The sequence below is a fragment of the Varanus komodoensis genome, unplaced genomic scaffold (assembly GCF_004798865.1).
Source record: "Varanus komodoensis strain SLA01 unplaced genomic scaffold, ASM479886v1 scaffold104, whole genome shotgun sequence".
NCBI lineage: Eukaryota > Metazoa > Chordata > Lepidosauria > Squamata > Varanidae > Varanus > Varanus komodoensis.
This window is the reverse complement of record NW_025335289.1, coordinates 629,640-642,105: the sequence shown is the minus strand read 5'-3', so window position 1 is coordinate 642,105 and position 12,466 is coordinate 629,640. Positions and strand designations below refer to the sequence as shown.

Here is a 12,466-nt window from a genome sequence, read left to right as displayed (position 1 = left end):
CCCCCTTGTTGGCCTCTTGGTTCCCCAGCATCCGGTCTCCCCCTGCCCGTCACCCCAGTGGAGAGGACACCCCCTGCCCCCGCGGTGCCCGGGCGAGTGCGCTTCACAGGGCACTGAGGGCAGCAGTACCGGGCAGCAGGTCGGTTCTGCCCGGAGGCGAGGAGGGGGCAGCAGCCCTGTCTCTGAGTGGCACCAGTGGGCCGCCAGAGGGTTGCAGGTCTCCCAGGAGAGGAGGGAGAGAGAAGAGGACACCTCCCACAAAGCCTTCCGGGCCTCTTGTAGCTGTGAATGCTTCCGGAGAGGCCTGGGGCATGGGAAGGGACGGTCCTTCAGGGCCTCCGTGACAGAGGCCCGGAGAGGCTTCCCTGGAGCGCTCTTTGCCCAGCCCACACGCCACAGGGGCCCCCTCTGGAAGAGGCCACCTCGCCACCCAGGAAAACATGGCCCCGTTTCCCTGGCACGAGTCACGGGGCACAAGGTTCCCCCCTGACCTGGGGACGGGTGGGGCGGACATCCGCAGAAGCGTGCCTGGCCGTGGAAGCGGAGGGCAGCCCGGGGTCTGAAGGGCTCCTGGCCTTGCCCGCCCGGGCTGCTGTGGCGGGAGCGGGCCAGGCCTCCGGTGGGTCGCAGGCCGGCGGGGGATGCAGCTGCCGCGTCCCGGGAGCCCAGGGCGGTGACGGAGAGCGGTCCCTGGCCCGGAAGGTGGCCTGCGAGGCGGCTGCCACCACTCGGTGCTCCTGTGTTGCAGGTGTGGGACGCCATCGAGGGGGCTCTGCGCTGCAGCAGCGAAGACGGCCAGTCGGGCATCACCTCCCTGGTCTTCCTGAACAGCAGGTCCTGCTCCGGGCTTCTCCACCCCTCCCTCCCAAGCGCCTCCCCAGCCCACTCCCCTCCAGACAGGTTGGACTACACAGCCCATTGTCCACCCGCCCACCCACCCGTCCCAGTGACCCGGCTGCTTTTCCTAAGCACAAGGCGTTGCTGCACCAGGGCCTCTTGCTGCCTGCTTGGGGGGGGGGCGGTGCTTTGCAGGTTTCCCGTGCGCCATGCCAGCAGCGCTCTGGGTCGCCCGTCCTCAAGCAGAGCCTCCCGGGCCCCTCTGGCTCCCATGAGGCCCCCGACCAGCCCGGCAAGCAGCCCCCCGCTGCAGGCCGGCCGGCTGGCCGGCGGGGGCGTTTCCCCCTCAGGCGCCCCTCCGGCAGCCCAGCCAGGAGCGATCGTGGGGCGAGGGCTGCACCCCAAACCAACACCACTTGCCTCGGTCTCTCCTGGAACAGGATCGTGGCCGCCAGGCTCAACGGCACCCTGGATTTCTATTCCCTGGGGACGTGCGCCGCCGCCGACCACTCCCAGTTCCGAGGTGAGAGTGCTGCCCACCTGCCCCCGGAAGGCCGTGCAGGAGGCGGCGGCTCTCCCGGCCACTAGCCGTGCCGGCCATCCGGTCCCTCCGCTTGCAGAGGCGGCACGCTGGCAGCCCCAGCTGCGGAGGAGCTTGGGCAGGCCGAGGGCTTGCCCCCTTCCGGCCCCCCACTGTGGAAGGGGGCGCTGCTGGGTGGCCCCTGCCTGGTCCCGCAGGGCTTTCCTCAGGTCCCCGCGCCCTTGGCCACCCACTGCCCATCTCGGGCTCGGACGCTTTTCCCTCGGAGGCGCCGGAAGGAGCCTCTGCGAGCCGGAGGCGCTTCGCGTGCCCAGGCCCCGGCTGCGACTGAGCGCCCGCAGGGCTCCTCGCCGCCGCCTTCCCCACTCCTTTCCCCGCAGGATCCCAGGTGAGCGAGGTGCCCGGGCTTGGCCCGCAAAGACGCACCTTGCCGCCTGCCCTGCCTCGTTCCTGGGGTGGCGCCCGCTGCCGTGGGACTGCAGCTCTGGCTGGGGGTCCCTGCAGCTGGAGCGCACCCAAACCCCCCCCCCCCCCGCCGCCACGCAGGGACGCCGGGCCCGAGCAGCCTCCCCTCTTCTCCCGTGTGGAGCACGAGCGACGCCCTCGCCTGCCGGCTGACCCACACGGTGACGTGCGCCCACCAGAAGCCCATCACGGCCCTGAAGGCTGCAGCGGGGCGGCTGGTCACGGGCAGCCAGGATCGCACCCTCCGCGTGAGTGCCGGGGGCCCTTCCTCACGAGACGGGGCGGTGCGGGGCCCCGCTTCATCGCCCCTTTCCGACCCCTCCCCTGCTGGGCCGGCAGGGCACGTGCCCCGAGGAGCCGGCTTCGGGCGGGCAGGCGAGGTGCTGCCCACGGCACTGGCGTGGCAGCACGGCGGCCCCTCGCCTGCCTCCGCCGGGTTGCGCTGGCTGGCGGCCCGGCTCTGCCTTCCCTCCGGCCGGGGGGCAGGGGTGGCCTCTGGGGGGAGGCCAAGGGGAGCTCCTGCTTCCAAGGGAGGCCCGGGCTGGGGGGCAGGCCCGGAGTGAGGCCAGCTCCCTGTCCTGTTTCATCCTGGCGGATGGGGGGCAGAGAAGCCAGGAGGCCGAGGAAGAGGGGCGGGCGGCTTTCCTAGCCTGGGGCCAGTTCCCCGGCCAAGTCCCCTGCACCCCACGGCAGGCATGGCTGGGGCGGGGACGGGCGTGCGGCCTCCGTGCCCCTGGGTGCCCGAGTCCCCTCAGAGGGGGCTGTGTTCCCGGGCCGTCGGCTGCGGGGAGGTGGGCCGCCTCCCCGCCCGCCATGACGCTCCGCCGCCTCCCCCAGGTGTACCGGCTGGAAGACTCCTGCTGCCTCTTCACGCTGCAGGGCCACTCGGGGGCCATCACAGCCGTCTACATGGACCAAGTAGGTGGCGCGCCGGGCGCTGCGCTGGGCCCCGTGGCAGCAGTGGGCGGGTGGCAAGGAGGACGAGGACGCGGCCCGGAACGAGGCGGAGCAGCCCGGCTCTTTCCCTTCCTTCCGGACCGTCGTCCAGAGCCACGAGGACCAGGCCTGCTGGGAAGGACCGTGTGCTTCTGGTGGCCCGGCGGCTATCGGATCAGTGTGGGTTGGGCTCGCCCCGTGTCGCCGGGCTCGGCCTTGTGGGAACCTCGGCGTGACCTTGCCCGTCCTGCGGCAAAACAGCCCCTGCTGTTTCTGTGCCATCCTGAGGATGCCAGTGGCGCTGGGTCGCCTTCCTGTCGCACGGGCTCAGTGGCGGGTTGGAGACAAAGCTGTCTTAAAGCTGCTTCCTCCCCCCACTGACGGAGGGGGGCATTGCTGGGAGGGGGCAGCCTGCTCCTTCCAGACAGCTCCTGGCCCAAACCGTGGCCGTCTCCTCGCCGGCCGAGGAGCGTGCCCGAGGCGCTCCGGCCTCCGGTGGGTGGCAGCTGGCCCACCTGTGTCCCGGGAGGGGGCATTCGCAACTGGGGCTTCCCCGGATGGAAGCCAAAGTCGCCCTCCAAGTACCTGCCTGTCCAGCCACTTGCAGTGCGGCGGTCTGGCAGGGGCGCTTGCTGTGGGTGCCCGGGGAGGGCCCCCAGCCCCAGGTGCCCCGAGGCGTCACGGGAGGGCTGCCCCGTGGCACGGAGCGCTCCCTCTCCCACGCGTGGACGGCGCCGCCTCTGTTGCCCTGCCGTGGCACACCGTGACGTGCCCCGAGCCACGGCCCCCAGGGACATGGGTCCAGCTGCGGGGGGCGCAGCCGATAAGCACGTGTGGACGGCCCCTTCTGGGGGAGCCCCCTCCCAGCCCCCGGCAGGCCTCTCCCCGAATCCAGCCCCCATCGGCCCCCCTTCCTGCGTTTGGCCCCTTGCTCTGCTCCACCGGCCCCGGGCCGCCCCCGAGGTGACCCGAGCTCGGTGCCCTCGCCTTTCAGACCCTGGTGCTCGCCAGCGGGGGCCAGGACGGCGCCATCTGCCTCTGGGACGTGCTCACGGGGAGCAGGGTGAGCCACCTGTATGCCCACCGGGGGGACGTCACGTCCCTCACCTGCACCTCCTCCTGCGTGATCAGCAGCGGCCTGGACGACGTCATCAGCATCTGGGACCGCAGCTCCGGCGTCAAGCATTACTCCATCCAGCAGGTGCGTGGCTGGGGCCGGGGCGGCCCCCCTTCACGTCCCCTGCCGGGAAGGGCGGGAGGCCGAGGGGCTGCGTGGCGCTCGTCCTGCGCTTGCCCCTTGGCAGCGGCACGTGTTCCGGGACCCTCCTTGAGGCCGGCCAGAGCTGACGGCTCCGCTCTCGCACAGGCTCCGCTCGACCCCCTGTGTGTTTCTGCGGCCGATTCCCAAGGCCTCCTCACAGGCCCCCAGGCCCCCGGAGCGACCGCCCCCCCCGACCCCGCGAGCCACGGCTGAGCCGACGGGGCACGGGCCGCTCGTGTCAGGCCGGCCCGGTCTTGCTGGCTGGGGTGTCCAGGCAGTTACTCCGGCACGTCTGGGGCTCCAGGTTGGAGGTGCCGTCGGCAGCCTACGGTTGCTGCCCTTTCTGGTGGCGTCCCGTGTTTGTTTTTTGTGTTTTTAGCAAAAGCTGGACAGGCCGAGGGGCCGGGCATCTTTAGAGGTGCTTCCGGCTTCTGACATGCCTTGTTCTGGGACGGAAGTGGGCCGTCACTCTTGCCAAAGTCTTGGCCGTTCTCTGCCCGAGCATCTGTGCCCGCGAGGAAACGTCCACCCTAAATCTTGGCTCCCCGAGCTTTTGAGTTGGATGCCTGGCAGAGAAGTGCACTCCAGAGATTTTATGTGGGGGCGGGCAGCCCTTTGGGGGGGGGGCCGCTGGGCTGCCCGCTGCTGGGAGCCCTCAGCAGAGAGGTTGCCTGGGTGCCGGGGGGGGGGCGCTCTGCCCCTGCCCCCCGTCACACGCTCGCCTCCCGCCTGTGCAGGACATGGGGTGCGGAGCCAGCCTGGGGGTGATCTCCGACAGCCTGCTGGTGACGGGGGGCCAGGGCTGCGTCTCCTTCTGGGACATCGGCTACGGCGACCTGCTGCAGACCGTCTACCTGGGCAAGAACAACGAGGCGCAGCCCGCCCGGCAGATCCTGGTGCTGGAGAACGCCGCCATCGTCTGCAACTTCGGCAGCGAGCTCAGCCTGGTGTACGTGCCGTCGGTGCTGGAGAAGCGGGACTGAGGGGCGCGGGGGGAGCCCGCCGAGCAGGCCGAGGCCCCTCGGAGGAGCCGCGCGGGGGGCCGCCTGGGGCCTCCCCCGCCTCGGCCGCGCCGGGCCGGGCACGGCACTGCGGGGGCCGAGCCAGGAATGCTTTGAGCTCCCGGGAAGCGGGGGGAACCGTGCGGGGGGGAGCGGGCACTGTCCTCTGCAGGGGCAGGGTGGCCGTTCAAGCACCCTGCCAGCGAGAGGAGCAAGGCCCCCCCCCCGCCACTGCCTCTTCCATCTGAGGGGCCAGAGGGGGGGGGGGGGGGGGGCGGGCCCCCCAGCCCGGCCGCGGCAGCCCCCTGCCCCCCCCCCCCCCCGGAAGAGCTGCTTCAGACAAGCCCCTTCTGGGGGGACCAGCCCACTTCAGCTGCCACTGTGAAACTGTGGCACTCTGTGTGTGTGTGTGGGGGGGGGGTGTCAGCACTGTTCTCCACTGCCCCATGGCCACCTCTGCCGGGTCAAGCACCCATTTCCAGGGGGGCCTCCCTGGATCTTGGGGTGGCCGACCGGGTGAATTCCAGCCTTGGAAGGGCAGGGGGCAGTGCGGTGGGGGGCTCCCCTTCGCGAGGGGTGAGGGCGACCTGGGGGAGTGAGCGAGCGAGCAGTCACTCTCAGTCCCCCAGACCTTTCTGCCACCCCCCCCCCCGAAATGAGTGGCACAGTGCCACCGGCCAGATTTATTTATGTGCTGTACATAGTTATTTATTCTGGCATGCGGGAGGCGGCTGCCCCCCAGCAGCTCAGACAGACCCCTCCCAGCTGGGGGGGGGGGCGGTTGGGACCTGCGGCACGTGCTGGCTGCCGGCCAGTGAAGCTGGGGGGCTCGGCCCGGGATCTCCTTGCGCCTGCATGGCCGCTCGCGACACCCGCTTGCATCGCGCGCCTGGCTCGGAGCGGTGGCCGTCCCTGGCCGTGCAGCAGGGCGGCCTCCCCCGTGTGGCCCCCCCCCCCCCGGCCGGGCTGACAGGCCGCGGAGAAGAGCCTTTGCCGCCCGGGCCCCGCGGTGGGCCGGCTGGTGATGCTGGACTCGGGGGGCTGCCCCCCGGGGTGGATTCAGCCGGCAGGAATGACGAGAGGAGCAGAGGAGGAAGGGCGCCTGGCCGAGCGAGGCTCTTCCACGGTCAGCCTCCTCGCCGGAGCAGTCGGCCTGCGCCAGGTGGGGGGAGCCACGACCCGCAGAGCCTCCCCCGCCCGCCCCACTGCGGCTTCCCCCGGGCTGCGCATCTCCATCCTGCCGCTGGTGGCCTTCGCTCTGCTGTACCCTTTGGACTGGACAGTGGGAGCCGCTTTTGTACCGGATTGTTTTATAATGTGTACAGGGACAGATGCATTAAACAGAACTAACTTAATGCCTTCTGTGTGTCTGGTGAGGTGTGGGGGGGGGGGCGGAATGGGACCAGCCTTCTCCAAGCTGGCGCCCACAGGTGTGTGGGGCTGCAGCCCCCATCAGCAGTGGCCCGAGCAGGGGTGAGGAAGGGTCCTGCCGCCTTGAGGGGCAAGGCAGGGAAGCCCAGGCGCTGCAGAGGGGCCTGGGGCCGTCCGGGGCACCTGCCGTGGGCGTCACGTCGGCCGCCTCTTCAGCTGCGCAAGCAGCAGACTGGAGAGCATCCCGGCCAAGGCAAGCGAACACGGCACCGCTCCCCGGCCCTCTCCGCAGACTCACATTTGTGGCTTTCTTTACAATTCAAGGTGTTTCTTCTCCCCTTGTCTGAGGCACAGCATCTTTGGGCGGGGGGGATTCTGCTTTATTTTATTTTGATCAATGCTGTACGCCGTCCAGAGACGCAAGTAATGGATGGCAAACAAATTTAATAAATATCCTAGCTCCTCAGAGCTTCCTGTCGGCATGCCCTCCCCTCCCCTTCCCTCCCACCTCACAGCAAAGTGGGGCTACTCCATCTGCACTGGCCACAACGCTCATCGGCCGTCGGGGGCCAGAATGCCGCTGCCCCCCCCCCCCGGCCGCACCCCCCAAGCTCTCCTAAGATGCTCTGGACGCTTGCCAAAGAAGCCAGTTCATATTGTTTTTTTCATAATTTATTCTGCATATAAGTCGTGTTAATGACCTCCTTGCAGTTTTTCCTGCTCTTGCACAAGCACGTCCTCCGGCAGTGGGCCCGCGTGTTGCAGGCACTGTAAAAATGAGCCCTGGGGAAGCCACATCCTCAAATCAAACTGCCCACCACTTCCCCGTTTCCTGCAGCTGTCTATCAAAAGTGAAACACCGAATTTAAGGACCTGATGCTTTAGCGTGCATACGCAAGGCGCACGAGGACTGAGTGTGCAAGAAGCGTCATCAAAACTTGCAAGGCAGCGCAAGGCCAGGCAACCCGGGTCACCCCCACGAGGCTGCGGCTGGCAGTCGCCCTCCAACAAAACTCTAACACTGGCGCCATCTCCAATGCCCCGTTTATTTTAATAGCAAAGAGCTGAAAAAAGTCTAGATTACAGAGTAAGTCAAAACAAGAAGACCGTATTATATGTATACAAGAACACCAGCCCCTTGAAGGAATCCAGAAGTTCGCCCAGGACCGCCTGCCGTGCCAAAAAGCCCTTTCCCGCCTCAGCCCTTCCTCTTCCCTGCCCTTTGCAGGCAGCTGTTGAATTTAGGCAGCCACCTGAATGGGGAGCAGGGTCAAAACTAACGCATCAAATTGCTCCCGTTACCTGATTTTGCTCTTGTGCCCCTAAGATGCCGCCCCATGTCTCTCCCTCCCTCGCCAGCTCGATGCGAGACGGATGTGGTCAACCCCCAGGCGCCTGGTCAACTCGGTGGCTCCGGACCCTGCCCCCTTCGAGCCCCCAGCCCTTTTCACAAGGGACAATTCCGCTTTGTAGAGGCTGCTGGATGTGCGTAAGCGCCAGGGGGGCCCCCGAAGAGGCCCGAAGGAAGCGGCCCCTTCTTTTCCACGTTGAATATGAGCTCTCGCCCATAGCTGCAGCCCCTCCGCCAGCCTCCGAACAGGGCGGGTGGGGGGGGGCAGCGGAGCTGGCCAGCCCCACGAAGCCTTGGCAATGGCCGCAGGGCTGCTGCTCAGCCTCCGACCAGCAGCGGGGCTGACGCATGAGGCCGCGGGGCCCCCACGCCTCGGGCCTCGCAGCAGAGCAGGGCTTGGGCCGGGTCCCACCTCAGGGGCTGGGGGCGCTCACGCTCACGCTCAGCGGCGAAGGCAAGGCAGCAACAGAAGGGAGAGAACAGTAGCGGGGGAGGGCAGCCTGTACCCCCGCATGCGGGGGCAGCAGGTGGGGCGCACAAGCTGCATCCCACCCTGGCCAGGGGGGAGGCCCAAGCCGTATTCCAAAGCCTTTATGGATGGCCGAGGTCTGTCCCTGGGAGCACCGGGAGAACCGCCCCGAATGCCCAGACCCCTTCCCCCTCCCCCCGTCCCCTCCATCATGGCTGCCCCCAGAAAGGGAACAGGAGGGGAGAGCCTCGTGATGCAGATGCACCAAGGCCCCGTGCGTGCACCGCAGCCACCTGGGCCTGCTCCCAGGTGAAGGATGCAGGAAGCAGCTGGTGGGGGGGTCGGGAAAGGGGCCGCTTGGAGCCCCTTCAGTGGCCCAGCAGGCGCCCAGGGTGCAGGAAGTGCCAGCTGGGAAGGCAGTGCCCAGGCGGCCCAGGCCCGGGGCAGCGCCATCCCCTCGGTCAGGCCTGGGCTGCCCCGGCAGAGCGGCCCCCGCCGCGCTCACGTCTTGTTGAGGGTCCAGAGTGGGTCCAGCATGTCGAGGGGGTCATCGCTGGGCCGGGCCCCCCGCAGACCCTCCCCGTTCTGGGGCTGCAGGAAGCTCTGCTTGCTCATCCTGTGCCTGCCCGTGAGGGAGCCGTCTAGGGTGAAGGCCTCGGGCGTCAAGGAGGCCAGGAGATCCAGAGAGGACGAGGAGGGGGCCGCCGGGGCCTCGGCCTCGGGGGGCGGCTGCAGACCGCCGCTGCCCTCCCCTGTCTCCGCGTGGCTGCTGTTCTCCCCCGCGGAAGGCCCCTCGGCCTCGGGCGCTGGCGGCGGGAGGGGCAGGGCGGCTGCCGCCCCCTCCAGAGGGCCGGGATCGGCCGGGGCGGGCTGCGGGAGCAGGGCGGCCGGGGGCGCCGGAAGAGCGTCGCCCCCGGCGGCGATCGGTGGCGAGGGCTCCGGCAGCTGTCCGTTCGCGGCGCTCTCCGCGCCCCCCGCCGGGGGCCTGATGCTGAGCTTCGCGATGGTGGCCTGGATGGAGCTGATGGGCATGTCCCCGCCCAGCACCAGGTCCTGCGGGTCCTGGGGGACGTAGGGCTGGGAGGAGGCAAAGCGAGCCCGGCTCAGCCGGCGCCACGGCAGCAGGGACGCACCCAAGGCCCCCGGGGGACGGGGGCCCGGTGCTGAGTCCGCGGCACCCCTGGCGCCACTGCCCCGGCCAGCTCCCGCTCCCCCGGCACCGCTCGGAGGGAAAAGGAGCCGGCGCACGCCTCCCCGGGACGTCTGCCCCGGCGTGTGGGGGGGGGGGGGGGGGGGGCCGCGGAGATGGCACCCAGCGGCGGGAGGGGGCGCGAGGCACTCACCTTCTGGGCGGCAGGGGCGGCCCCGCTGCTGGGCTTGACAGCGGACGGCGCCGTGACCCCGTGCCTCTGCAGCACCTGGGTGGCGTGCCGAAGGACGGACTCGTAGCAGAACTTGAGGTGCAGCTGGGGGAGAGGCAGCCGTGAGGGCGGGCCTTCCGCTCGGCCCCCCACCGGCTCCCGCCCCACGCTCGCCAGAGCCCTCCCGAGCCGCCCCCGGGCCCCCACGCACCTTCTCCTGCAGCATGTGCTTGCGCTGCTGGCGCATCCTGCGCACGAGCTGGGCCAGGTCCGGGATGCTGTTGCCGGCCTCCACCTCCTGCATGGCCGCGTACAGGAGGCAGAAGGCGCCGGTGCGCCCCACGCCGGAGCTGCGGGCGGAGGGGAGAGGCGCGGGCTGAGCGGCCTGCCCGGGCGTGCTCCCCGCGAGGCCCTCTGCCCGCCCCCGGGGGGATGGGCCGGCCTCCCGGGCCCCTGGGGAAGGGGGGAGGCGCGGGTGGGGGGGGGCGGCCCCGGAACCGACCCTCCCCTGAGCACCGCTGCCCCCGCCGGGTCACCTGCAGTGGACGACGATGGGGGTGTGCAGCGGCCGCTGGTGCAGGTAGTGGCTGTGGACGTCCCGGATGAAGTGCAGCAGGTCGTCCTGGCGGTCCGGGAGGCCCCTGCGGGGAGGGCGGGGGGGTCAGGGCGGCGGCGGCACGGCAGAGCCGCGGGGGCCTCCGTGCCTCGCCCCCCCCCCCCCGGCTGCAGCGGGACGGGGCACTCACAGCTCCGGCCAGCAGGAGAACTGCAGGTGCACGACGGTGCGCTTCAGGCTCTGGTCGCGGAACTGCAGGGTGACCATGCGCTCCACGTGGGTCGGGGTGGCCTTGTGGCTGGTCAGGACGAGGGAGATGGGGCCGTGCAGCATGGGCTGGCCACGCTCCGTGGGGAAGTAGCACACCACCTTTTGCTGCAGAACAGAGGCGGGGAGGGAGCTCGCAAGGGGCCGGGCCGGGCTGGGCGGCTGCCGCTGTGGCTTGGGGCCTCCCGAAGGCGAGGGGGCGGCTGCGCCGCGAGGGCCGGACAGACGGACGGTGGCAGGCCCAGCAAGGCCCCCCCGGGCTCCGAAGCCACGGAGGAGACAGCTGCACCCACCCCGGGAGTGGACCCTGGGGGAGGGGGCTCAGCCGGCCCCGGGGGGAGCCGGCAGCACTGCCAAAGCTGCACTCCCACCTCCCCTCGGAACCCCCTCGGCCCGGCAGGAAGCGTGTGAGTGGGGCCGGGTGGGGGGGAGCGCAGGAGGCAGCTCCCAGTACGGTGCCATCCCAGGAGGGCACCCTCTGCGTGCCTTGGCCGACACGGGCACCTGCCCAAGGAGGGGGTGCGTGGTGTAAGCAGGGTGGCCGGGAGCGCGGCGTGTGGGGAGGCCTCGCTGGGCTGGGAAGCAACCAGGGCTTCCGTGGGACAGCCTGGAGGCCCCGATTAGCCCCGGGGGTTGCGGGGGGAGAGCTTTGCACCCTCAGTGAGTTCGATCGATCGGGCAGCCAGGCATGGGGGAGACCCCTCAACGCACACACCCCGGAAAGCCACTGCCAGCCACAGGAAGAGCGGCAGGCCGGGGGACCACCGCCGGGGCCTGCCGCCACCCCCATCGCCCCACAGAGCCTCCTTGGCGGGGGGGGGAGCCCGGCCCTCCACATCTCTGGGCCTACAAGCCGCCCACGCCTGCACGCTTCGAAGCTCGGCAGCCACCCGGCCCCCTCACGGTGACGAGGGGCGAGATGCGCTCGGCTTGGGAGCCCCGGGAGCTGGCCGGGGCTCACGCTGCCCCCGATGGGGCCCTGAGGAAGAGCCGCCCCCCAGCCTTCTGGCAGGGGGCGGCGGCAGCGGGGGGACGCCCTCTGCAGTCGGTGCCCCCGCGCCACCCACCTTCTCGACCTCCAGCTCGGACACGAGCATGACCACCACCGACACCTTCTGCTCGTGGATCATGAGCCAGAAGTCGGCGGCCGTGCCCGGCAGGGGCGCCTGGGTGGCGATGACGGTGGGGCAGTAGGAGGAGAGCTCCTCGATGCGGCTGGCGTTGATGTAGTCGTCGCGGCCCGACTGCAGCACCACGCGGTTCCGGTCGTAGGGCATGACGTCCTGGTGGCGGTTCTTGCGCGAGTAGCAGCGGGCGACGGCGATGGAGCGCTGCCGCGCGTCCTTCTCCTGGGCCTCCTGCAGCGCCTTCCACACGCCGCCCAGCGCGCTGCCGGGCCCCGGCTCGCCCAGGCAGGCCACCAGCTCCCGGAAGCGGCCCAGCTCCGAGAGGAGCCGCCGCAGGCGCTCGGGCTGCTGGTACGGGTCGCGCTCGATCAGCTGCACGGGCCGCGGCCTCAGGCCCTCCTTGGCGTCCGCCTTGGTGGGCTGCAGGAGGGGCTGCCCCACGGGGGCCTTGGGCCCCCCGTGCTGGCTCTCGGGGCTGGAGGACAGCAGGTCGTCCGTGGAGGCGCTCTGCCGGGGGAAGGGCGCCTCAGGGGCCGCCTGCCCGAGCGGCGCGGCCCCCGGGGCCAGGGAGGACGGGGGCAGCTGGGGGAGGGGGCCGGGGCAGGGCCCGGAGGGAGGCCGCAGCGGGGGCTGCGGCAAGGGGGCCGGGGAGGGCAGGGCCTGCCCCGGCACCACCGCCCCGCCCGGCATCTGGGCCAGGGCCGGGCTGGGGGCGGGGGGGACCTGGTGCGGGGCCTGCTGGCTCACCGGGGGCGGCGGGGCGCCGGCGAGCCCCATGGGGGCCCCCGGAGGCAGCTGGCTGGAGGCCGGGGGAGCCGGGCTGAAGGACCCTGGGGCGGGCGAGCCGGGCGGCAGGGGGGCGACGGCCGCGAGGGGCGGGCAGGGCGGCAGGGGCTGCGGCGGCCCCAGCAGGCCCACGCCGT

General features: G+C 70.9%; 2 protein-coding genes across 6 annotated transcripts in view; one reads left to right on the top strand and one right to left on the bottom strand.

The window, feature by feature from the left end:
• Positions 1–5,103, top strand: part of LOC123017864 (SREBF chaperone) — a 51,066-nt gene extending 45,963 nt beyond the window's left edge. For 3 of the 5 annotated variants that reach the window (XM_044419490.1, XM_044419491.1, XM_044419489.1), the window contains exons 18-23: positions 749–834; positions 1,278–1,360; positions 1,925–2,091; positions 2,681–2,761; positions 3,774–3,980; positions 4,778–5,098. In XM_044419490.1, the coding sequence (XP_044275425.1) occupies positions 749–834; positions 1,278–1,360; positions 1,925–2,091; positions 2,681–2,761; positions 3,774–3,980; positions 4,778–5,023 (870 nt within the window). In that variant the 3' untranslated portion in view covers positions 5,024–5,098. Of the gene's footprint in view, positions 1–748; positions 835–1,277; positions 1,361–1,924; positions 2,092–2,680; positions 2,762–3,773; positions 3,981–4,777 lie in introns of all 5 variants that reach the window. The other 2 variants (XM_044419493.1, XM_044419492.1) reach the window with 2 other exon arrangements.
• Positions 5,104–7,068: 1,965 nt separating this feature from the next.
• The window catches only part of PTPN23 (protein tyrosine phosphatase non-receptor type 23), a 31,086-nt gene continuing 25,688 nt past the window's right edge, over positions 7,069–12,466 (bottom strand). The window contains exons 21-26 of the mRNA XM_044419548.1: positions 11,484–12,437; positions 10,340–10,524; positions 10,130–10,234; positions 9,805–9,943; positions 9,576–9,698; positions 7,069–9,309 (exon numbers count right to left, since the gene is read on the bottom strand). Coding sequence (XP_044275483.1) covers positions 8,734–9,309; positions 9,576–9,698; positions 9,805–9,943; positions 10,130–10,234; positions 10,340–10,524; positions 11,484–12,437 — 2,082 coding nt within the window. The 3' untranslated portion in view covers positions 7,069–8,733. The remainder of the gene's footprint in view (positions 9,310–9,575; positions 9,699–9,804; positions 9,944–10,129; positions 10,235–10,339; positions 10,525–11,483; positions 12,438–12,466) is intronic.